General features: G+C 41.2%; 1 protein-coding gene across 1 annotated transcript; it reads left to right on the plus strand.

The window, feature by feature from the left end:
* The first annotated feature begins 9,575 nt into the window (after positions 1-9,575).
* LOC137162837 (fibrinogen-like protein 1) lies at positions 9,576-25,338 on the plus strand. The gene is made up of 8 exons (XM_067562751.1): positions 9,576-9,662; positions 10,941-11,025; positions 15,766-15,976; positions 17,289-17,448; positions 19,071-19,168; positions 19,259-19,347; positions 23,284-23,474; positions 24,108-25,338. The coding sequence occupies exons 2-8, from the start codon at positions 10,951-10,953 to the stop codon at positions 24,286-24,288; spliced, it is 1,005 nt and encodes a 334-aa protein (XP_067418852.1). The 5' UTR covers positions 9,576-9,662; positions 10,941-10,950; the 3' UTR covers positions 24,289-25,338.
* The last annotated feature ends 242 nt before the right edge of the window (positions 25,339-25,580 follow it).

A 25,580-nucleotide genomic window follows, 5' to 3' on the forward strand; every position in this document is an offset into this window, starting at 1 on the left:
ACCTGAATACAATTGTGCACATGCATAAACGTTTGTCAGATGAGGACCTATGTTAAGGGCCTGCAGTTTTGCTTTGACCCCCTTCAGCTACTCCGGGTGGACAGTAATGGCTAGACAATATCCAGCCTGGAGATCACTGTTGCTCAAGGACATGATCTAGCTCCACTGACTTCAATAGAGTGCACGTCAGGAAAATTAAGCACCTGAGTGTTTGCAGGCTCTTGTCCTAAATCAGTAAATGTAAACCTATCAGCTACAGGCTGAGGCCTTTCTTCTAAAATGTTGGCTTATTATGGGATTAGTTAATTAATATGGTACAGCACTTGGAAAATGTGAAGTGCTCTACCAGGCCCCAATTTTGTAACTTAATACATGCAGGCAGACTCCTCCATCTCCATGGAGACCTATTGAAGTGGATGGGGTTTATGGGCATACAGGGGTCCATCCACATGCATAACATTGCAAAATGAGGGTCTGCGTGCTAAGTGCCTGTCTATCTAGCTATCTTTTATGGTTCCTGTCACCTTGCCATCTAAGTTGATTCTGGATCGCTTTGGATGTATTATTACAAGTTATTATGAAACTCTTTGCTGCTAAAACCTTTCTGTAAAAATAGTGTCACCCTCTCTCTAAATTGTTTCTATACATCTATACACTGTATAAATCTGCTCTTTGGCCTTCCTAGAGCACTTTCTGCCCAATTTGTGGTGTTTGTCTGTTTAGGCCTCAATCCTGCAAAGCCTTATGTAGATACTTAGGGCTGGTCTACACTGAAAACTTACATTATCATAGCTCCAGAGGGGTAGCCGTGTTAGTCTGTATACAGCAAAAACAATGAGAGTTCTGTAGCACCTTAAAGACTAACAAATTTCTGCAGGCATAAGCTTTCATGGGCTGCCCATGAAAGCTTATGCCTGCAGAAATTTGTTAGTCTTTAAGGTGCTACAGGACTCTTGTTATTATCATAGTTATATCTCTCAGGGATGTGAAAAAGTCACATCCCTGAGAGATTTAGCTATTCCAACCTAACCCCTGGTGTAGACAGCACTAGGTCAGTGGAAGAATTCTTCCATTGACTTAACTACCACCTCTGGGTGAGGGCTATTAATTACAGTGATAAAAGAACTCCACCTGTTCCTATAGTGAGTGTCTTCACTGCAGTTGTTGTGCTATAACATTTTAAGTGTGGCTATTCCCTTAACTTTCTGTACTGTGAGTGCGAGTCTTGCAGGGTGGATGTGGGACTGACTGTTACACTGTGTAAACAGGACAACTGATAGTGTGTAAAGTTGAGCACACACATAAATCTTTGCAGGCTCTGGGCCTTTGATTGTAAACTCTGAGGGACAAGGTGTTTGGGGTTATTTTGTGTCTTCAATAGCACCAAGCTACCACTTAACAAATAAGATTAATGAATATTTAATTTGAGTAGCTCAATATTTACCTTTTAGTCAAGAAAAACAACTCCTTTTTTGATTATTTTAAGGCCTTATCTACATGGGAAAGCTTTACCGGTTATACTGATATAAACTCCCATGTGGACACTGCCTCCTGTATTTTTCAGTTTATCTTAAATCCTTTCTCAAGTGACATAAGATAAACCAAAAAATGCAGTCTTATACCAGAATAAGAGTGTCCCAATAGGTCTTAGAGAGGTATAACTATATTGGTTTAAATTCGCATCCTAAATTATATAGGAAAATGTACCTGTGAAGACAGCCGTAGCATTTTTAATCAGATGGGCCTGGGTGATTAGGTGTTTCTCTTTGTTAATTTGTCACTGATTACTTTAGTTGATACCCTTCACTAAAAGAACACCCTTGATTATATTTCTGCAGATTTTATTTTTCTTATTTTCCACAGACTGTAAGGGTGTCTGGCTCATATCCCCAAAGGTATTTAGGGTTCTGGGCCTCTGATATTTGGAATGTTTTCTTTACTGATTCTGCCTTTTTCCACCGGGCAACCAATGTGTTGTTTTTAAAGGGAGATTTTCAAAGGTAGAAATGGGAGTTTGGCATCCAATTGCCCTTTATTACAAAGAGAGCTGAAATTAGCAACAGTGTGTGTGTGTTTTTTTTCAACAACTGTAACTTTAGCAGTGATTTGTCATTAAAAAATAACCTTCCTTTTGTGTCTCAGCATCACTTATGATTAAGGTTACAAGTCTGTTATGGAGGTCACAGATTCCATGATTTTACGTGACCTCTGTGACTTCCGCCCTGTGCAGCGGGGCTCTGGGCTGTCAGCCCCGCACAGCGGGACTCGGGGCTTCCATGATTTATTGTCTATGGCCCATGTCCTGTCTGTGACTTTCAATAAAAATAACCATGACAAAATCCTAGCCACCCTTACTCATGATTTCAACACAGCTCCCAAAGCAGGGTTCACTACTGCTGCAGGGCCCAGCAGAGGGAGCTGACAGTGTGCTTTTGTAGGTGTTGTCCAAGAAGAAGTTACATTGTTTGGGTTTGTTTGTTTAGTTGTTAATTTCTCAGTGATGAAATGGCAGGAAGCATTTTTTTCTAAAAACGAAACAAAACCTGTTTGATGCATACTCAAAATTTGGAGCATTTTTATGCATGAAACTGAAACAAATGGAAGGTAAGGTATATTTTACACCTAAAACCCTTAATGGTATCTTTTAAAATGTGTTTTTCCCCTTTTCTCAGTCAGTTTTCCTTTTGCTTAGTCTCTGTAAATGATCTTCATATGAAAATAGGGTCTCTGTATTATAGATACTATATTTATACTTGATAGTATAAATTCCTTAAACTTTTTCACAAATTCCAGTACTAACAAAACCTTGATTGTTTTGTTTCATTTGGCTTGATACAGTGGAGTAGGATTGTTGCAGCCATGAGTTAAAGCACAGAGATATATATGAGACTGAAGAGGGGAGGGAAATCGACCAAGTCCAGGCTAAGTGTAATTAATGTATGGAATAAGTCACTATTACGATCAATAAGTAGTAAATTGTAACCTCAGTAAGGTCAATAAAACAAATAAATTAAATAAACGTGTTTAAGAAACAGACATTTCTGAAAATTAACAAGATGATGAGAGAATGAAGAAGAGCATTTCCATTTACCCTTTTGGTGATGAAAGTTTTTACATGGGCTAGTTTGTTTTGTTTTTTCCAAAGGACATCATCCTGCAGTCTTTGTGGACACACAGTATCCATTCATTTCAGCAGGGGATTGTGTGTGCACAATATATTCAGGATCGGGAGGAAGCTATTTAGAGGAGAGTATATAAATACAGTAGCTTGATTTCCCTTGTTCTGTATTCCTTGTGTAACAAGATAGAAATGTAATGTTGTGCGATGCATGGCTTAATTTACATGCTGACTTGTCACAAGACTCTCAGAGTAGACAAATATCAAGGATTAGGGGACAATCTGAAAAGGCCTCTGGGCCTGATTCACAATTGCCCTTTACACCAATTCTGCATGGATAAAGGAGGCATAAATTAGCCAGATATGCTTCCTACATAATAAGGGCAGATTTGAACGAAAATCTGAGATCAGAATATCTCTGATTTTTATTGTTCAAAATATGTATTCAGGCCTGACTATGGCTTGGGCCCAATTGTAATCATTAGTACTTTTATTATTACTAATTGTACAGCACTGTCTACATTTTAACAGTGTTGCCAGCTCTTGTGGTTCATCATGAGACTCAGTGTATTTTCTTAAAGCCCCAGCTCTTGGAAGCAAGTGATTACATTAGAATTTCGGCTTTCATTTTTTAATAAAAGTACGTATCTAACCTTCATGTTTCTGGAGGAAAGCTTGAAACCATGACTTGAGTGTACCCTAAAGGGACAGAAAGTTGAAGGCAAATAAAAAGAACCACAGATGTTTAGTTTTGAGGGTTCTAAATGAGATTTTTATGTTGATCTAATTATTTTTATTTTGGGGGTCTTTACAAATATTTTTGGAATTGTTCTGATCTCACAGCAGTTTTCAGTAGTGTGAATTGACAATGGTATTCGTCCATTGTCACCCCAAACTACGCCCAGGATTCCAACAGTAACTCAGAAGGATGTTAAAAAACAGCTACTAAAGTTATACATTTTAAAATCAGCAGGTCAGGATAATTTGTATCTGAGAGCTTTAAAAGAGCTGGCTGAGAACTTCATTGGACTGTTATTGTTAATTTTCAATGTCTTGAAATAGTGAGGAAGTTCCATAGGACTGGAAGAAGGCTAAAGTTGTGCCAATATTTAAAAAGGATAAATAGGATGACCCGGGTAATTATAGGCATGTCAGCCTGATGGTAACCTCAGGCAAAATGATGAAATAGCTGATACAGGACTGAATTATTAAATAATTAAAATAACATGATTAATGCCAATCAACATGGGTTTATGGAACATAGATCTTGTCAAATTCACTTGATGACTTTATTTTTTATGAGATTACAAGTTTGGTTGATAAAGGCAGTAGCGTTGATGTAATATATTTAGACATCTATAAGGTATTTGACTTGGTACCACACAACATTTTGATTAAGAAACTAACAACATACAAAATCAACATGGCATGCATTAAATGGATTAAAAACTGGCTAACTGATAAGTACAGTGCATAGCTACAAGGGTGCAACTGGTGCTGTTGTGCCATGGCCTTATGGGGGGACACTTTACCTTGTGTGATGCCTCTCATTCAACGCCACACATTCACATTTGGCCCTGCCACTCATCTGTCGGACTGATGGGGGCCAGGCCAAACCTGTGCAGTGCTGCGACCCCACGTGCCAGGTTACAATGTCACTCATCACTTACATTTTACCCATTCCTTGTGCACACAGGATGGGCGATGGGAGTGAGCACAGCCTCTGGACAGTCAGGATCAGGCAGTGCTGTCCTAGCCAGGGATGGGAGTGGAGCTTAGCAGGAGGGTGCCAGTGAGTGGCCAAGAAGGTCCAGAGGTCAGAGGGTGAGGGACTGGGAGCAATTGGTGGTGGGCTGTGGGTAAGTAGGGAGTATTGGGGGACTATGGGGTGAGGGGTTGAGGTGAGGGGGGATGTTGAGGCTGGTGGGGAGAGTGGTGGGGGCTGTGAGGGAATGGGGAATATTGGAGGAGTAGATTGGGGGCCGGGATGTTGGACATAAGCAAAATTTTAGAAAGTTTTAGAAATTTTAGAAAATTTTAGGAAGGGAGCCCTTAACCTGTTCTTGCACCAGAGCCTCTGGGACCTTGTTACGTCACTGGATAGGACTCAAAATGAAGATTGTGGGGAGTGGTAAATAATGAAGAGGACGGGTCATTGTTACAGAGCGATCTGGATCATTTGTTAAGCTGGACACAAGCAAACAATGTGTTTTTTAATATGGCTAAATGTAAATGTATACACCTGGGAACAAAGAATGTAGGCCACATTTATAGGATGAGAGAATGTACCCAGGAACACTGACGATTGAAAAAGAGTGTTCAACTAATCAGCTGAACATGAGCTCCCAGTGAGATGCAGTGGCCATAAGGGCTAATGTGATCCTTTGATGCATAAACAGGAATCTCTAATAGTTATTTTACCTCTGTATTTGACACGGGTGAGACTGCTGCTGAAATACTGTGTCTAGTTCTGGTGTCCATAATCAAGAAGGATGATGATAAATTAGAGAGGGTTCAGAGAATAGCCAAGAGATTGATTAAAGGATTAGAAAACATGCCTTATAGTGATAGATTCAAGGAGTTCAGTCTAGTTAGCTTATCAAAGAGAAGGTTAAGGGGTGACTTTATAGCAGTCTGTAAATACCTATGTGGGGAACAGAAATTAGATAACAAAGAGCTCTTCAATGTAGCAGACAAAGGTATAACATGATCCAGTTTCTGGAAGTTGAAAGTAGACAAATTCAGACTCAAAATAAGGTTTAAATTTTTAACAGAGTAGTTAACTATTGGAACAACTTACCAAGGATTGTGGTGTATTCTACGTAACTGGAAATTTTTAAATCAAGATTGGATGTTTTTCTAAAATATGCTCTAGTTCCAAGTCCTATGGCCTGGAGGTTAGACTATAACATCACAATGGTCCATTTGGGCCTTATAATCTATGAATCTATTATTTCAATGCAACTGCTCCTGATTTACCCTGATGTAAATGAGATCAGAATCAGGTCCATGATGCTTGCCCTCAGATACTTCCACTCTAAATAAATTTGTGACAACAACCCATTAGATTCACATATGCTGCATACACAATAGTTAAACTGTTAGACTGATCTTGTTCACTCTTTTGAACATTATTGAAATATTGTAACGTACCATGTTTTATACCTTTCTCCCACTGTTACCTTTTCTTTGTGCATAAATTATTATGGCTATTCCTTCTTAGTGCATCTCTAATGCATACATTTTGGTTTTAGTTATTGGTTTTTAATAGCTTAAAATCAGATTCCAATTTTACCTGATTTTGATTTTATCTTTTTTTATAAATATTTTATTGTTGGAATTAAGGACAGAATTAAAAATGGGCTCAACAGGCCTTACTCGTGGAGCTAATTTCTTTGAAGCCTCAAATGGAGCTGTCAAACATACGCCTCAAAGTGCTTTGTGAAGCCTGGACTACATGCTCCTCTGCAAAACCTTCACGTTCGGAGATCAACCCTAATTGCAGTTCATGAAAATCAGTTTACTAGCAGCAAATCAAGTGTACAGGATACTGTGCATATATTTACCAGTAATAATACATATCTCAAAAAAAAGTATGCAGTGCTTTATATAGCACTTTTCATCTGTAGATCGCAAAGGACTTTACTATAGAGGTCAGTATCATTATCCCCATTTTACAAATGGGGAAACTGAGGCATAGAGAGATGAAGTGACTTATCCATGGTCACCCAGGAGGCCAGTGGCAGAGCTAAGAACACTCGATTCTTCTTAGTCCCACTTGAAGTGGTGTAAAAATGGGGGCCATGTGTAAAACAGTTCATATTTGCAGACAATATGATTGTAGTGCTGAACGTTTTACAAAGAGTGAATCTGACCTAGTTCTACAAAGCTGAATAGGAATGAATATTGCAGCTTATGTGTCAGCCATGCATATTCCTGGGGGAAGAAATGTTTTGCAAATATGCTGTCAAGGGATTTCAACATCTGTGAGGAGGTATCATTAGAGAACACACAATGTTCATATTTGCTCAGGACAACTCGATTATTTTTAACTAGAAGCCAAATGGAGCTTTACACAGACACACCCTTCTGCTACATCTGCATCACATGATCTCCACACCACACTAGTTCCTGGCTTCCACCTCTCTGATATCCCTAAGGATTGATCTAAGCTGGGAAAATAAGTCGTGTGAAAATGTATAACCAAATACGCTTTAACTAACATGCTTATAAACATGACGGGCCCAGATCCTCCAAGTTATTTAGGTGCTTAACTCCCACTGATTTCAATGGGAGATAGATGCAAAGTACAAAGATCAGAGATTTTTGGGTTCTGCGAAGGGTTTGAAGAGTTCCTCAGGAAGGGGTGGGATATTAGACCCTGATCCTGCAAGCACCATTGCACATACTAAACTTTATACGCAGGAATACTTTCATTGGCTCCAAAGGGCCTACTCACATATGTAGAGTTATGCACATGCTTAAGTACCTGCAAGATGGTGGCTTTTATTGGTGTGCATGTTTTTAAAAGGAGTTGCGTCATGTGTAACTCTAAGTTTGTGCTCAGTTACACCCATGCAGCCCCATTGACATCCACAGGCGATAGATGAGAACAATTGTAAGTATTAGCTGACTAGCTCTAACTAAAAAGAGATTATTACTGACGAAAAGTCAGGAGTGCTAAACATTCAACATCTGGGGACCATTAGCTTAGCCTCTTTGGCCCAGTTTCACAAAGGTATATAGGCACTTAACTCCCACTGATTTCAATGGAAGTTAGGATTCTAAATACCTTTGAGGAGCTGGGCTCGGACATTGAAATCCATGTACTCTGGGCCGCTAACACTAAATGAGAGAGAGAGAGAGGACAAAAAGGACTGGATCCTGCAAAGTGCTGAGCACCCACAAACTCCCTCTGAAGTCAGTGTGGGCTGGGGGAGGAGGTGTAGCACTCTGCAAGGTAGAAGCTAGAAAGAGAAAAGGGAGTAGGAAAGGTTTTGGTCATTTAATTTCATAGCTTTAAAAACTGGCTATGAAAACAGGGCTATATCCAAAGCTGGAGGAAAAGCATTAATTTTAAAATAATATTTGTGACTAAGAAACAGGTCAAGAGTCCTGATGTGTTAGCGGAAAATGGCATGATTGCATTTTTGTAATAGACTTTTCCTCAGTAATAATACAGGGGCTACGCTGTAATTGAATGAATGACTTGTACTTTGGCCTCTTTAGCTATCCTCTCGAGTGACCAAACAATTGCCTTGTAAAATGGAGCATTCTTCCTATTCTCCTCAAAGAATTAATATTTATTTTAGTCATAATGCAGAGGGAGGAACCTGTCTTTTTTTTTTTTTTTTTTTGCCCCATTCACCACAAACCTTGTTTTTGTTAACTAGAAAACCTGATCATCCCATTTTGAGGTTAGTTTCACAACCACAACCCTTCTGAGGTTTCAGTGCAAGTCTTGCTTAATATCCTTGTTTTCTGCTCTCCAGTTCAGATTTCCTGTCCTTTGGCATTCGAATTTCTGTTTTCTATATTTTTAGACATAAACCAGATTAAACAACAGTGCAAATAAACACTGAGTCCAAAAGCCTGCAATCTCTACTGTCTTATGGAATTTATTGTAAGTAGCATGGCTGTATTAAATTTGTAATGGAACTCCCATGAGGAAGGTTAGCTTCAGTGATTCATTTAAATGCTTAGACAAATCATTCTTTATTGCGTTTCACAATTAAATAATGTGGATAATGATGCATGTCAATGGAACCTTTCCCTTTTAAGAAACATCATTGATATAAACATGATTTTAGTCTCATCGTACTCAGAACAAATAGAATTCACATTAGGTAACAATAGAGTAAAATGATTAGGTTTTGAACAACTGTTTCATGCAGGAGATTCCAAGTATGTTTTTAGGCTTGGCAGAATTCAATTTTTGTTATAATTTTGATGAATAATACCAATGTTTATTGTTAAGCATTTATTTATTTTTTTTAATTTAAATGTTCACGGTTGCGCAAAATTACAGGTGTTAGGCGTTTTCATTTGATTTTTATCAGTTTAAATGTCCACAGTTGCAAGAAATTGTGGTGATGGGTCAGACAATGGGTGGGTCAGAAACTAACTGTTTAATGACAGTAGACATTGAAATTCAAAAAGTGAAAGCTTTATGACTGTTAAAATACAAATTGTCAACATATACAACAAAATAAATATCCTTAAATCAAATAAGTTCTCAAGCAGCTTTTTTCTTGCTTTGCCTGTATGTATATTCCATTATCATTGATGGAAATATTTTTTGTCAGTTTGTGTGTGTGTGCGATGAAATTGACATTTACTGACATTACTGATACAAATTTAATCCTATGAAGCCTATATATTTTTCATGTAACTACACACTGTGATAAAATATGGACTATCCAGAAGGAATAACATATTTCTTTTCCACAGACACAGTCCAAGTTTAGTATCACTTTATTTTTCGCCTGACTGTTAAGGGAGATAATCATATCAGGAGAAGGGCTGCAGAAGAGGCAAACTACAGGTAGGTATATTTAAGGTGTGTCAATAAGGCATACATGAAGTTGCTTTTTTCTCCACTGATTGCTCTTGCTATCAATTTTTCAGAAGCGATCACTCGGATCCCTCCCCACAGTTAGATCTCTATCCCTACCCCTTTTTTCAACACAGGGTATGATTCTGATCTCATTTACACCAGAGTAAATCAGGAGTAACTTCAGTGAAGTCAGTAAGCAACAGGCACCCCTAGGGAGCGGTATAAATTATGATCATAGTAATCACCAGAAGATAGCCTAATGCAACAATGGGCATTCCCACTGCTGAACTCCACCTCACGGGCCTCTACAGCCGGAAAATTGCCATGCAGTAGTGTACACAGCCTTGAAATGTTTTCCATACAACAGTTTCAGCAGTTAGAACCTGGCCTGATTCTCTTGTCATACAACTCAAGTATCACATTAGGGTTGCCAGTTCCATATACAGCACTAACTTTGAGTAAGTCTCATGACACTAGTAGAGAGGTACCTCGTATACAGGCCACTCATCGCATATAAATGATAAATTCAGGCTTGTGCAGTGATTTAAGATGTCGAGGGAGGGGTTGGGTTTTAGGATTTTTTGCACATTTGTTCTTTTACGTATACAGAATGTTCAAAACATTGTGGACGGTTTTGCTGTTGACTCACGTTCGTCTCCCTGTTCTTGACTCTAATGTCTTCACATTTATTTCAGAGGAGACTTTAGGAACGTATGTCTTGTCTGCTCAGTGTTGGAACTGAACAGCCGTGGCATGTTTAGTCAGAGCTGAGGCTTTGCCCCAAATGTATCCCTTCCCCCACAGTGCGGCAGGAAGGTACACCAGTTGCTTGCCTGACTGCTGCCTTCCACCTCAGAGTATTTCAGTGGTGGGTGAAATGTATACAGAATATAAGGCCAAATCTTGTAGCCTTTACTCCAGCAAAACCTGGTGAAGTTAATGAAAGTTTTGCATGACTGCAAGATTTCAGCCAGCTAGTTTGCTATAACGAGCTCTTACCAGTAAAATACCATGTACTGTAAATGGTGCATGTCCTGTCCATGGGAGTCAGAGAGGGGTTTGCTGAAGAGTCCTCCCATGGCACTGCCTCTGAACCAGTGAGTCCCAGCCCTTCCTAAGATGCAGCCTCTTTTCATTTTGCACTCCATGTAGTTTCATGCACCTTCTTTAATAAGTCCTGTTGCACTTATTGAGGAATTCAATGTGGTTGTGTTTTCGGTGGAGTTAAATAAGCACATAGTACAGTAAATTCATTATTCTTTCCAGGCTACATGAAATGAATACAATGATGTCCTGGTTGCTGTTGCTACTTCTGCTTGTGAGCATGTGTTCATCTGCACCTCGACTTTCGGTGGGTATCACTTGGCTATAGTTTGTATCATCCAGTGGTGGATTAACTCATAGCCAGTTTGGGGGCCCCTAGCAGGAGTGCCAGAATCTTGGTAGAAGAGGGATGGGGGCATGAGGCCCCGCCCCTCTCTGTGGCCCTGCCTCCTCCTCCTCCTCTTTCCCCTGAGGCTACATCCCTTGGCCAGGCCAGAAGCTGGAGCATAGAAGTGGTAAGAGCCACCCAGGGAGCCTGGGTTGCTGTGAAGCCGGACCCTCCACCTGCCCTTGGTGGGGGGCCACGGTACTGAGAGCAGGCCTCGGCCCATGTCCCTGCCCCCTGGAGTACACCACCCAGGGCAGGTGGAGGTCCGGGGCTCCCCATAGCAGCCCAGGATCCCTGGGTGGCTCTTACCATCACTCAGCTCTGGCTTCTGGTCTGGCCAGGGGGCAGAGCCTCAGGGAGGGGGGAGGAAGAGGAGAAGCAGGTTTGGGACCAGTGAGAGGGACTGAGCCTTGTGACAAGGGAGGGGCTAAGGCCCTCTTGCCCCCCCCCCAAAGAAAGAAGCTGGCACCACTGGCAGGGGCTGCTCCGTGCCTGCCCTAGGCTTACAGTTTGTGGGGGCAACACGGTCCCCTGCCACCCAAACTACACCCATGTTAAAAAGTGGGCAGGCATGGGGATTTAATGGAGTGTGGGCAGCCCAAATGTTCTTTGTGCCCAGGGCCCCAATAAATCTTAATCCAGCTCTGGTATCATTCTTGTTAGCTGATTACTATTTATTGTTTGCAGCCGTATCCACAGTGTGCTAGGTGCACTACAAGCAAAAAAAGACATGGCCCCTGCCCTAAAGAACTCACTCTCTAAAAAGATAAATCAGACAGAGGGATGTAGGAGAGGAGGAGGGGGTACTAGAGCACGCAGGTAAACATTCAGGTGATAATTGGCTGAATCTGGATAATATAGTGTTTACGTAATATAGTGGGTTGGGTTTTGTTGTGGTTGGTTGGTGTGTATGGGGATATTATATTGTAAGGTTTATAGACTAAATTATAGTACCCCACAACCTTGCCACAAACCAGTCAGTTACTTGTAGGCATTATTAGTAGAAGGTGATCTTCAGGATGTATTTGAAAGCAGAGGGAGGAATGGCTTTGTGGATGAGATCTGAAAATAGCTCTTTCGGGGCCCAGGTATGAGCGGTGCTAAGCACCTGCAACTCCCATTTAGTGATTTCTTTGTAGTCTTTTTCTCAGCGTGCCAAGCACTCAAATTCCATAAAGGTAGCTGGAGAGGAAGGATGGTCATAGATTACAGCACAGCACTGTCAGCTCTGCATTCTCTTCCTGCCTGTGCCTCATACTCTCCCTGTGACCTCAGGCAAATCACTTCACCTCTTTGTGGCCTAATTTCACTGCGTGTGTAAAATTGGGATAGCAATACTCCCCTACGTCACAGGCGGAGTGCTATTGAAGCAAACTCTTTGGAAACTGCTTTGAGATGGAAGGTGGTTTGAATGAGAAGCATTATCTGATACTCAAGCATTTCTGATAACAAAGTGCTCAATCCTATGAGTTCCTACAACTCCCATTGACTGATTTTTTTCACAATAAAGACAAATGCATCTTGTTTATTTAGAAATTTCTCACCTAGTTTGTTCTAAAAATGTTTGGACATTAATATTTTAAATGTGTTTTCTTAGAGGAGCCTTTCTTGAGCTAGCTTTCCATAACATTTGGGGTCAAATTCGGAATCCCTTACTCATGGAGAATGGTGTTTCATGACATGAGAAACCTCAATGGCACCGCTTCTGGGGAAAAATACTCTTCAACCCAAGTAAAGCTATCAGAATTCAGCTCACAGGAAGGTGCTGAGAATCATAGCTCAAGAAAATCTTCAGGCCCAGGTCTGCAGGCCCTTTCTCATTTGAGAAGCCTTTACACAAGTAGGGAGAACAAATGCATTTAAAAGAGTAACTGTCAAAATTGCCATTTTTATGATAATATGAGAGAAAAATCTAAATAAGGAACATGTTATGTCTCTGACGCCACCTTTTTATGAGTACTCTGTTGGCTCCAACTCAGCCTTAAATCCCCACTTTGGAACTCAGGCCTGTTGTTGGAATAGGCATAAATAATCACAGCTTGTTTGTATAAACTAAGTTAACTTGATATTACTGCGAATAGTGTGAAAATAGCCTCATGAAGAAGAGTCAACAACAGCTCTGTGGTCAGGGAAGAAACAGAGAAAACCAACTGGCACAAACAGACTTCTTTTTTTCCAGTGGGGGAAGAAAGGCAGGAGGGGGAAAGCATAGTTACATGTAGCCCAGGGCAGCTCTGGATAAGTGTCAGGGGCAAATTACGTACTTACCATAAGGAGGGACTGTCCTGTGGAAATAATCCAAGGGCTTTCTTTCCAAATGTGACATAAAGGCCTTAAATACTCACAGCCTGTTTTCAATAAGCCACGGAGAGGGCTGCCTAGGACTAGCAGTAAACACATGACCCCAGCTGCATTACATACTTCCTACTATAGGACTGGCACAAACAAGCTGTTAGCTAGCAAATTAATAACTGCTAATGCCGTTTGTCTTCCTAGACTGTTCCGTGTTTGGGACAGGGACTGTGCCTGCCTCTGTGCGTGGGTGGCCCCTCGCCCCTGGCAAGGGTAGCTGCAATGTGATTAATAAGGAAAATAAGAGAGCACCTGAAAGTAGCCGGCCTCTCCATTTGACCTTTGTATACAGTAAATTTCCCCTCACAAAATAGTAAATGTCACCTCATAAAACGTCCCGGAACAACTTGCTGTCTCTTACTCCAGGCCCCGTCGACAGGGGGAGCATCTTACTCTGTCTGCCAGCCCCGGGCTACATTCACACGCCTGGAATTCTCTGAAAGGACAGTTGGCCAGCAACTGCCGGTTGTGCCCTCTGGACCATCCCCTGGTTCCTCCGGTGGCAGGAGTGAGAATTTACAAAGGAAACAGGAATTGCCAGACTGGATCAGACAAGGTCCATTTAGTCCAGGATCCTGTCTCTGACAATGGCCAGTGGCAGATGCTTCAGAGAAAGGTGTAAGAACCCTGCTGCAGGCAGATGTGGGGTGATCTCCTGCTTCCCCCACTGCACATTAGGTCTTCGCCTGGTCTCTGATTGTTAGAGATTGTCTTACACCTTGAAGCATGCGGTTTAATATCCCTTCCAAAATGTTATTAACAGTAACACTGAATAGTCTTGACATCCATATCGATGTCCAGTCACTTTTTGAATTTTGTTAAGTTCTTGGTTTCAATGACGTCCTGGGGCAGTGAGTTGCATCATCTAATTACAGGTGAAAAAGAACTTCTTTTTATCAGTTTTGAACTGGCCATCTTTTAATTTCACTGAATGTCCCCTTGTTCTTATGCTAGGAGACAAGGAGAGCAGAAGCTCCTGATGTACCTGCTCTAAACCATTCATTTGTTCATATACTTTTGTGGTATATAGAAGATAGATCAGGAACTTAGAGAGTATTACTGTGACTGGAGGTTTACCCCCTCTGTTTGTGCATCCAGTGGGCCCAGCTGAGGCAATAACAAGATAAGTTTCCCTACTCTGCCTCAGCCCTGACCTGGAGGCAGGCGCCAACTCTCATTTTTGCCAACTGGTCACGTGTCTCACAGCAGACCCTGCCCGCCGCACGTGGCCGGTCCGTGGCCACTGTGCTCTCCCCGCCCCACTTACCTGGAGGGCCGGGGCTGTGTCCTTCTCCTGCTCCCCTCCTTCTGCTCCTGTGAGCAGCTGATCATTAGCCAGCCCGGTGGGTGCTGAGAACCCTCTATTTTGTTTCCGAGGCCCACAGAGTCAGCGCTGATGCGTGATGGGGCTTGGAAGGAAGGTAGTTCTGTCACCAACAACATCAATAGGTACCAGCTGGGGAGATGGTTTCTGTGACATGAGCCTGGGTCAAGTTTTTAGCCCACCTAAATCAATGTAAGGATTCAGATGAATTGTAAAGGTTTAGCATAGCTTTGAAACAAAACTAGATTCAGCTTCACTTGGAATTTTTGGAATCATTCAAGCTCGCTACTTCAAGCAAACTTCAGGCTGTGCAAATCCATATAATAAGACCCTGTTGCCACTTTTGTTGGCCAAGATCTTTTTACGGAAATATAGCAATACCAGCATCTGATTTGATTCTCACTGAAACTGTTTTTCTTAATGAGTTTGGGCCAGTTTCTGCTTTTGATTATGCCAGTGTAAATCTGGAGTAATGTCACTGATTTCTGTGGAACTACTGATTTCAATGGAGTTACTCCAGATTTACACCAGAGTATCTGTGAGCAGATGCTGTCTCTTTATTTTTTACTTTTACAATAAGAGGTCTGAGAATTCTGCATCCTTACAGGACCTCTAGGGCTGCAACGTAGGATCCGGATTTTTCCACTCAGTACTTTACTCTGCAAGTAAATCCACTGATTTCATTAAAAGGTAGAGTTGAGCACCAATTGTCCAAAGTCACTTTCTGATGGGCCAATTAACGCTGAGATCTCATTGCCAAAACCAGCATAAATAACTCTTCCCTATTGGACTCAATTCATCATCCATTTGGACTGTGCTGTAATGATTTAGAGACAAAAAATAATAGCCCTCTCTACCCAGTTAGAGGTCTGAAATTTGAATCCCCCTGCTTCCTAAGATAGATGTGTTTGGATCACTACGAGCTACAGCCTTTCTCTCTGTTGTTACCACTTGAATTACATCATACGTCTTTTTTCCCTTAGGATAAGGACATCTGCCTGTTAGACAACACTAAATTACGGCAGAGGCTAAAACTACTCCAAGACTTGTTTCAGTTGTGTGAATTACAGCTGAAGGACATCTTGGAGAACAACTATCATGGAGCAAAGAGCCAGGTCTTCTCAGCCAGGAGGAGCACACAGCCTGAGATACTTTTACCCACAACTAGTGGAAACCTGATAGTCTATGATCAAGGTAGGATGTTGCAGTAGTATATAATAAACTGTCATTTTAGCATATCAAAATATTTATTTCTTGCTGCAACATTCCATTTATAAACAGATAGGCGTATTTATATTTTATCCACTTCACTTAACAAAACTAACACAGGAAGTTTATATCTTTAAAAATGCTCAATTTAGAATATGTACCATGTATTATATGTACAGGAGAGTTAAGGGTAGATCCATGACCAAGGTCACTGACCTGGTGCGTGACCTTGGGCAAGTCACTTTATTTCCCTGCACCTCTTTCCTCTCCATTTTGTCCACTTAGCTCTTTGTGTGCAGAGGCTGTCTTTCACTATGTTTTTGTAGAGCAACAGAGCAATACTGCAGAAGCATGCTATGTCACAATGATATTGCTTTGCAATTGTCAAAACAACATCAAACCTGGGCTATTTTTTGCCTTTGGCTAAAATTTTTCAGTACTTGGCCTTAAGTTAGATCTCAAATCCTGATTTTGGCTCTTAAATAAGTGGCCTGATTTCAGTGACTTCAGTGCAAGTTGATGGGTGCTCAGATCTTAGGTTCCTAAATTCTGATGTAGGCTCTTAACTTTAGGTCCCTGTTTTTGAAACATTTGGACTCAGTCTTTCCCTGATTCCGGCCCAGGTTGTCCCCCAGATGGAAATAACATGGACTGGAAACTGTCAGATTCCCCTCTAAGTTTCTCTGGTATCATTCCTTTGAGGAGGGCCCAAGTTGCCCAACCACACCGTGCAGAATGAACAGGGCATTTGGCTTCCAACACCAGCAAGTCCATTCCGATCCGAACAGATTTAGAGGGTTTTTCATAGGGAGGCCTTGTGCTTCTGCACTGGCGCTCTTCCATCTGTGGTCAACTTTCAGTTCCCTAGAAGCACAGCTCCATTGCCCTTCAGGTTGTGTCTTCATATCCTTCCCCCAAAGGAGGATTTCACAGAACAGGGGAAGAATCTTAGGTTAATGCTTTCCTATGCTTGAGATGACAGTGGTAAAAACTTCTGTGTCCTTTCTGCACTACAGCTTCTACTGCTGTTACTATTGGTGGGTCTGTAATTTGGGTCCCAGATTTGCTAATCTAGATGCAGTCTGGCTGGCCAAACTGTGTTACAAATTATTTTTGCTTGAACCATATTTAAACATTGTTATACAAATTCAATCCCCATCCAGACAGGGTGGGACCATACGTAAGAGCACGAAATCATTGTCCTGGGACAAACTTCTACTGGTGTTTTCTCTTGACTACAGTCAGCTATTTGCTCTTCCATGACCACTGTTTTATGAAGCAATACTGTTCTTCTTAGATTGCTCTGCAGTGTTTAACAGCAGAAAAATCGAAAATGGATACTACCGGATCAGGCCCAGAGCAGACCGAGAACCTTTCCTGGTGTACTGTGACATGTCAGATGGAGGGGGATGGACTGTAATACAGCGACGCAGTAATGGCAAAGAGAATTTCAACAGGTATGTGCTGTAGTTAATATTTCAGTGGAGCTTTAAATTATTCCTTTAAGGATCGCTGTGATTTTTAAATTCTCTGATGGCACCTTGCTATCAAAGACAGCTATTTTAGGCCCCACTCCTGCAAACTTGCACTCATGTACATACTCATTAGTAGAGATGATGGAATAATGACTTTTTCTGTTCAAGGGCTGAACCAAAAAATCTGAACAAATATTCTGGTTCGATTTGAACCTTCCCAAAACATTTTTCAAAATTTTTCATCCAATTGGAAAAACAAATAATATCATTTTAAATTGACTGAAACATTTCAAGTCAACTCCGAATTATTGTTTTCCAGTTTTTCAATTTGTTTTGAGTTGATCGAAACATCGGGACTGTCTCCAAATGAATTTCTTTCCTAGTTTTTGTTTTGATTCAGCCATTTTGGGTGCACTTCACCCTTTTTATTAAGTTATGGCTTGGTTTTGAAATTGGCCAAATTTGAAATCAAAAGGCTGTTTTGACTCTAAAAATTGAAACAGAACATGTCAAGAGTTTCATGGCCCAAATATTGCACTTTTCAATGGAAAAACAATTTGTTGAAAACATTTTAGCCAGCTCTAGTCCTTAGGAACTAAACCAGAAGCCGCCAAAGCTGGGACCTTTGGACACTCCATTCAAAACTGTGGAATGTACTCCTACTTTCTCTGCCCTGTGCTGAATGGCTGTTTGCTCCAACCTTCCCCCTCCCCACTCAGTCTCCTCTCCTGCCTCTCTTACTCTCTTCTCGCCCTGCCCTGTCCCCCTGACTTCCCCATCCTTTTTCTTTCCACTTAACTGATCCACTCCTAACTCAGCTCACTTACCCTGCAAAAAGTGGAACTAACATGCCATTTGCCACCATCACGCTGATCACCCCATTTGTGTGTTCTGACCCTCCCCCTTCCCTGTGTCTGTCTTGTCTATTTAGATTATAAACTCTTCAAGGCAGGGCCTTTCTACTACTTTCTCTTTGCATGGTGCCTGCCACAATGGGGACCCAATTTTGATTGGCCCTCAGGCACTGCCATAATTAATGTTATTAATAATAATAATAATAACCTGAGACATTATCATTACCTCTCATTTGCTGCTTTTTAAACCAGTTGTCAGTTCATTGTTATATTGCATAGTAGCCCTGAGTTTGCAGGGTGCTTATGACTGCAAGGCAGAGTTCTTGTAAAGAGACAATTTGAATTAATTATTTAATTAAGATTTTGCAAGGTTCAGTGTCAGATGCTTTACTAAAAGACAGATCAAGGACATCTATTGCATTCCCTTCGTCCAGTAACTTTTGACCTGATTCTGCAAGCACTGCACGTGGCAGTGTTAGCAGAGTTGAACTCCATTGTGAATAAGTGAAAGAGTAATATGTAAAGCAATTAAAGTTGTTTTGTATTTATTTGTAATGAGCTGCTATAAATCTGTTTGGTCTCTTATATTTTAAATAGGATATGCAAGGAAAGTGTTTCTATAGAGAAAGAAAAAGATTCACTTGTCAGGAAATTTCACAATAATAGGCTGATTGAGATTGTCAGATACAAACTCCCTAATTTCAAAATTCTACACAGAGGGCTGAAATTGATAGTTGTATCTCATTTCAGGAAATGGGCTGATTACAAACAAGGATTTGGACAGTTCCAGGGCAAGAATGATGAATACTGGCTGGGCAATGAGCACATCTATGATCTACTGTTTATCGGTAAGGGTATTTCTGCACAACTTCTTACTAGCTGCATTGCACGGTTCACTGTGGAGTGCTAATTAACAAGAATACTGTATTATAATCCAGAGAAAAACTCATTAAAAATTGACTTGATGGACTGGCATGGAGAAAGACGATATGCAATCTATGAAAACTTCCAGATCAAGAACGAACAGGTAAGAAATTAAGACAATAGTGATTTGTTTGTTATTGCAGGGAGAGGGGGCTGTTTGACTTTTAGTACTTTTCTCCTTGATTCCTGCTGAAATCTGAATAATCAGAGTTACAATTAGAGCTCTGCAAAACTCATTCATTTTGGTTTACAGACATCCACATCAACTGGAGATGGGACTAACCCACAAAGAGCCTAAATGTGAACTTCTGAAAAGTTCAGTTGCAGTTAGATTCAGTATTTTGGTTTGGTCCATTATAGAGAGAAGTGATAGCAGAGAGGCTTGATAGCAGATCAGAATTTGAAATTTTCCAAAGCTTGAAGGTATTCAGATGTGTGTGGGGGTGTTGATTCATCTCAAATGTGCACCTTTCTTTCAGTTTAATTTCATGTTGGCTTGTACCCCCTGAGTTTTGTTTGGCTTTCAGATTTGAAGTTGCAGAAACTCAAAACAAAATGCAACCAAAACTGCCAAGTTTTGTCTGGTTTCGGGTCAGAATCTGAGACCATAACATTTCACATGGTTTATACCTGAAAACCTCAAATAGGCCAAAGTTCATTCTAAACGTGGTTCAACTTTGTTTGAATGTGATAGGTTTGCTTGTAACTTGGCCCAAGTTCACCAAAAGTTTTGTCGACCTGACTGGACTTCTGGAGAACCTGTCCACATTTCAAGTTTTGTTTAAGAAAGTTTTGCGGAGCTCCATTTCAATCAGTTAGTGTCATTTTTCTTGGGTAAAAGCAAATGTTATGTGAGAAAAAACCTACACTTATTACACTTCTATTATCAGTCTCATTCTAGATCTACTGCACTCATCACTGAGTATCTGAGCATCTTCCAGTGGTGCATTAAGCCACATGAGTACCCATATGTCATGGGTTGTTTGTTCTCTCATCCTTTTCCCAGCGGGAGAAGCATGTGCAATGGAGTGTTTTGGTTAGTTGGGTGCGGTTGTTGGGGTGGGTTTTTTTGAGTTTTGGGGAAGGGGGGGGGGAGGTTACATAAATATACCTGGTTTTGGGTGTTTATGTTAGAGAAGGCAAGATCAAAGAAATGTGCCTTGAAGTAAGAGTGAAAGATGGTGAGGTCTGTGATGTTCCGTAGTTCCTGTAGGAGTTCATTCAATAGTTTCAGACTGGCCCATGGAGAAGGCTCCGTCTTCCACACAGACAAGCTTTACTATTATTGAGAGTTCTATTGTGCCAGAGGAGCGTAGCTACAGACCACAGTCTTTGTCCTGAAGTGTTAGATGATCTTTTAAGTATCCTGGGCCCAGGCCATGGATCACCTTGAACATAAAGATTAAGATCTTGAACTTGATTTGAACTTCTGTTAGAAGCAAGCATAGAGAGTGGAGGACAGATTTGATGTGATCATGGAAGTTGGTGTGCCAAGGAGATACACTGCAGTATTCTGAACTAATTGGAGTTTCCAAGTGCTTAAGGCTTCATGCACAGGTATATTGCGTTGCTGCAATCAAGCTAAGAGGTGGTGAAGATACGAATCTGCCAGGATGGATGGAGTTTCTAGCCAACTAGAAATGCTAGAAAGCATTACAGATTCTGCTGGATTCCTGGACTACAGACTGAACTGACCAGTCGTGGGTGTGTATCTTCAACCAATGGAGATTGCATCATGGCCCAAAAATCTTCAGAATGCTTTCTTCTGCCCACCAGCTTCCCCTCTGTCTTGCATGGGTTCAGCTTCAGCCAGCTGTTTTTCATCCAAGAGCTGATCTCATCTAAGCACTAGGGCATCTTGGTCGTGGTAGTGTGGTTGTATATGATGAAGGATAGATAGAGCTGTGTGTCATCTGCATATTGTTGGCACTTGAGTCCATGTTGTCTGATCAGTTCACCTACTGGCTGCATGTAGATGTTGAATAGGGCTGAAGAGAGAACTGATCCTTATGAGATTCTACAAGTGATAGGTCTAGTGATGGAGGTGCAGTTTCCCATCACTATTTGGTTTGTGTCCCCAGAAAGTACCCAAACCATTTTAACACATTATCTCCCTCAGGCTAGTCAACAGAATCTCATGATCAACAGTGTTGAATGCGACACAGAGGTCCAGAAGGATGAGACTGGATATCTGTCTTCTGTCCACTGATAGCAGGAGATTATCCATCAGTGCCACTAAGGCGGTTTTGGTTCCAGGTCCTGGCCTGAATCCAGATTGCACTGGTTCTAGAATGTTAGTTTCCATTAGATGAGCTTGTAGTTGGCCTTTTGCTAGCTTAAGATCATAAGAATGGCCACACTGGATCAGACTAATGGTCCATCTACCCAATCTTCCGACAGTGACCAGTGGCAGATGCTTCAGAGGGAATGAACAGGACAATTATCGAGTGGATCAATCTTTTGTCTTCCAGTCCCAGCTTCTGTCAATCAGCGGTTTAGGGACACTCGGAGCATGGAGCTGTGCCTCTGACCATCTTAGCTAATAGCCACTGATAGACCTATCCTCCATGAACTTACCTAATTCCTTTTTTAACCCTTCTCTGTGAACCTGCTCAGAAATGGGAGCTTTGACATCAGGTCGTGGCTAGAACTGAAGTACCTGGGTTGAGTTTTTTCAGTGTTGGTTGGACTATTGTGTGTTTGAAGGAGGAAGAGAAGATTCATTCTCTAAATGAGGCATTGACTATTTTGTTCAGGAGTGGCACCAATTGTTCATGATTTTCTTTCACAAGCCAGAAGGGGTATGGGTCAGATCCACGAGTCTTGGGTCAAGACTACTTTAGCGTGTCCAGGACTTCTTGATGAGTGAACGTACTGAACTCTGGGAATGCAGGAGGGCTGTTGGTTGGTGGGTATAAGCAGAGCAGATCCATATTGTTTGAGACTCCTTCCTGAAAGTGCATGATCGTTTCAGAGAAGTAGAATGATAGGTTTTTGCCATACTTGCTGTTCTGTTTTGATGCAGGCTGTAGCACTCAGGACTGATGAAGGGGTTTATCACCATCATAACTCCTTGCAGCAGGATTTGGCAGACTCAACAGAGGCTGTTAGGAAGATTATCTTGGCCTCTAATACAGTCTCTGAAGAATTTGTTATGTTTCCTGTCTGAATCAGCCTTTGTTTTCCAACACTGGTGCTCGAGTTTCTGCCCCTCTTCTTCTATTGCAAGGTGTCAGAAAACCAAGGAGATCTGTGTGGGCAATGGGGAAGAAGGGGCTGTATGGGGGCCAACAAGTCAGTGGCTGAGGTCAGTGTAGAATGGTAATGATTTACCAGGTCCTTGACTCCTCGTACTGTGGGTGGGATGCTGTCGTCCTTCAGCAGGCTCTGGAATTTGTTGGAGTCCATGAGTTTATGGTCAAATCAGGCTCATTGGTCTTTCTTGTTGCTTGGCCACTGAAAGGTTCTTTGGTCACTGCCCTAATGAGGTAAAGGTTTGTCCAAAACATTGACTGGGTTGTGATGTCCTCTGTCTTGACATCTAGACTGCAAATCAGGTCCAGAGTGTGACTGACTGGGTGGCGGGAGCAGAGACGACCTGTGAAAGTCCTAGGGAGGCAAGAGAGGAGATGAAATTTTGGACTTTTGCACCTTCAACCTTTGTTAATATGAATGTTGAAATCTTCCAGAATGACAAGTCTGGTGTACTTCACTACCACCGCTCCTGGAGCCACTCTTCTAATTTCTAGGTATTCCCACCAGGATCAGCCAATTTGTATTGTGTAAGTGTTGAAAGAGAATAATACTTGTAGCCTTTAGTAGCAGGAGAGCTACTTGGCAGTATATTCGGTAGATTAAATGGGGTTTTGGCCCAGGACTAATCTCTCAAAAGGCATAGGGCCAAAAATCATCTGACTTCGGTGGAGTTATACCAGGGATTATTTTGGCCCACAATGTATTGCAGAAAGCAATTATGGGCTTTCAAAAAGGAAAAAAAGGCTGTTGATAACAGAGAAATGTTTACATTTCACTCTTGCAGGATAATTACAAGTTATGGGTTGGCAGCTATTCTGGCAATGCTGGTGATGCTCTGTCTGGTGGGAGTAACTTTGAAGAACAGTGGTCAGCATCAGTCATTGGGATGCCATTCTCCACATCAGACAAGGATCATGATAGATTCTTAAAAGGCAACTGTGCACGAGAGAACAAGTGTGGTTGGTGGTTTAACAGGTATGGGAAGGAGTTGACTGTATCTATCACTCAACGAGTGATGCACATGGGACTGAGGCTGTGGGTGGGTGTGCAGCAACTGTCTGGTTTTTTCATTACAATTCAAGATAGAGATGTTTAAATACCTTTCACAATGACTTCCAGAATAAAAGCACAAGAGAAGTGTCCTGTGCATCAAGGGCCTGAAGGGAAGGGCCTTGGACCTAAAGGAAACAATTCCTGGCCACAAAGAGGCTCAACTGGCAGTTAAAGTGTATGTTAAGGACATTTCCCTAGTGTGGTGTTATTAATTTTTGAACTACCTATCACAGTTGGCCATAATTATATTTCTTTTATGTTATATTTCATTGGTGTGGTCTCACTGGTATGTTTGCAATTACTGGCTCTGGTGCCACAGGTCCTCCATGCATGGAATGCACACTGAAGTCAATAGGTCTGCATGTGGATAGTTTGAAGACAGAGCCCTGTGTTTTATATTAAGCCTTTATAAGCCAGGTCCTCATCAGGCATAAACTGGCATAGATCCATTGAATTCAAATGTGTATCAATAAAAATTGTACTTTGCTGTAATGATGCGATGCCAGCTCACTCTAAACTGAGTCTCCTTTTCTCCCTCCCTTTCATCCCTACAAGATGCCATGCAGCGAATCTCAATGGACAATATTATAAAACGGGAAACTACACCGGAAGCCATGACAATGGAGTGGTTTGGTCAACCTGGCATGGATTTTGGTACTCCCTGAAATACACAGCCATGAAAATCAGGGTTCCAACTTTTGTTGACGTAGGGAGTGGAAATGGCGAAAGCAGTTAAGACAGCTAGAATCTGCATCGTTGGAGACAGAGACAGTATAGAACAGAAAGAAATTGAGAAATCCAGGGCCAGACCCTCACCTGGTGTAAATCAGCACAGCTGCACTGTAGTAATTGGCGCTTCATCAGTTTATACCAGCTGAAGTTCCTCCCCCAGGTAACTAGAATACACCTATCATATGGTCTAACGGATGATGTAAGGGTCTCTCATTCTTGTTAAAACCAGTGGGAACACCATAGGTTGGTTTTCCAAAGATCTTCAGTGGAGATGACAGTACTCAGCACTTCGCAGGAAGCTCTCTGCACCTTGCAGAATCAGGCTCTTACTCCTTTTGGCCATCTGTACCTTTATAATGGCCAAATTCTTCTCATCTGGATTTCAGTGGTCATGAATGTGGTAAGCAATATAAGAATGCAGAAATAGAACAAACTGGGGGATAAGGATTTGGCCCTTAAAGCTGTCAACTTGATCTAGGCCCCAAATTTAGATTTTGTCTTGAAGTGGACTTTTGCAAAGCCTAATATGAATGCATATATTCTGGGGATTTTTTTATTTTCAGTTACAATTTGTTTATTTATATGTTCTTGTCAATGTTCTGTACCAGACAACATTGTGCTAGTGAATGAGAACTAGAAAGTTAGAAACACAAAATAGACTTCCACTTCATTCTAGCACTTCCACTTCATACTAGTCAAGTGAAATGAGAAAAGCGTACAGCACAAATGAATGAAAGTAGAACAACAACAAGAAATGTAATGCTAAAAATTATTGGTAATAAAAGATTTGGGCTTGACATAGATCCTTTAACCTCCATGCTTTAAAACGAGTCTACATTTTGTGTATCATAAATATGATCTTTTAAACTAGTCATTCTTTTCAATTTATTTTACTTTTTTTTAGATAAATACACATTGTAACTTGTATTATACATTCATACACGTGTGAATTAAAAATCATTTGAATGGAACTTTACTTTGTTTCTGTTCATAAACCACACTGGGAGATGGACAAAGATTTGGATGGAAAATCAGAAATGGTTGCGAGAGATGGTTTTCCATGACCTTTCATTCACACTTTTATCTCTGGTAAAATTTTCAGGGACTATAAAGCAAGTTTAATTTTCTTGAATCAAGCAGCACTGGAAAAGCTGTAGAGATGTGCATATTCAGTGTGAAATTTTACATGCTCAACTTCCTGATAGCTCATCTGCCTAGAGACACAAGGATCAAATGCTGTTCTCCATTACACCTCTTTTGAGTGTAGACAACACATTGGTTAAAATGGTAGTGCAC

Source organism: Emydura macquarii, unplaced genomic scaffold (genome assembly GCF_026122565.2).
Source record: "Emydura macquarii macquarii isolate MOO-44397 ecotype Brisbane River unplaced genomic scaffold, CSIRO-AGI_Emac_v2 contig_2473, whole genome shotgun sequence".
In the NCBI taxonomy this organism is placed as follows: domain Eukaryota; kingdom Metazoa; phylum Chordata; order Testudines; family Chelidae; genus Emydura; species Emydura macquarii.

Bases quoted from the DNA above. Each gene is read 5' to 3' on its own strand.
- LOC137162837 (XM_067562751.1), top strand. From the start codon at position 10,951: ATGAATACAATGATGTCCTGGTTGCTGTTGCTACTTCTGCTTGTGAGC. The intron at 17,449-19,070 runs GTATGTGCTGTA...ATCTCATTTCAG, and splicing joins GGCAAAGAGAATTTCAACAG to GAAATGGGCTGATTACAAAC. The intron at 19,348-23,283 runs GTAAGAAATTAA...TCACTCTTGCAG, and splicing joins TCCAGATCAAGAACGAACAG to GATAATTACAAGTTATGGGT.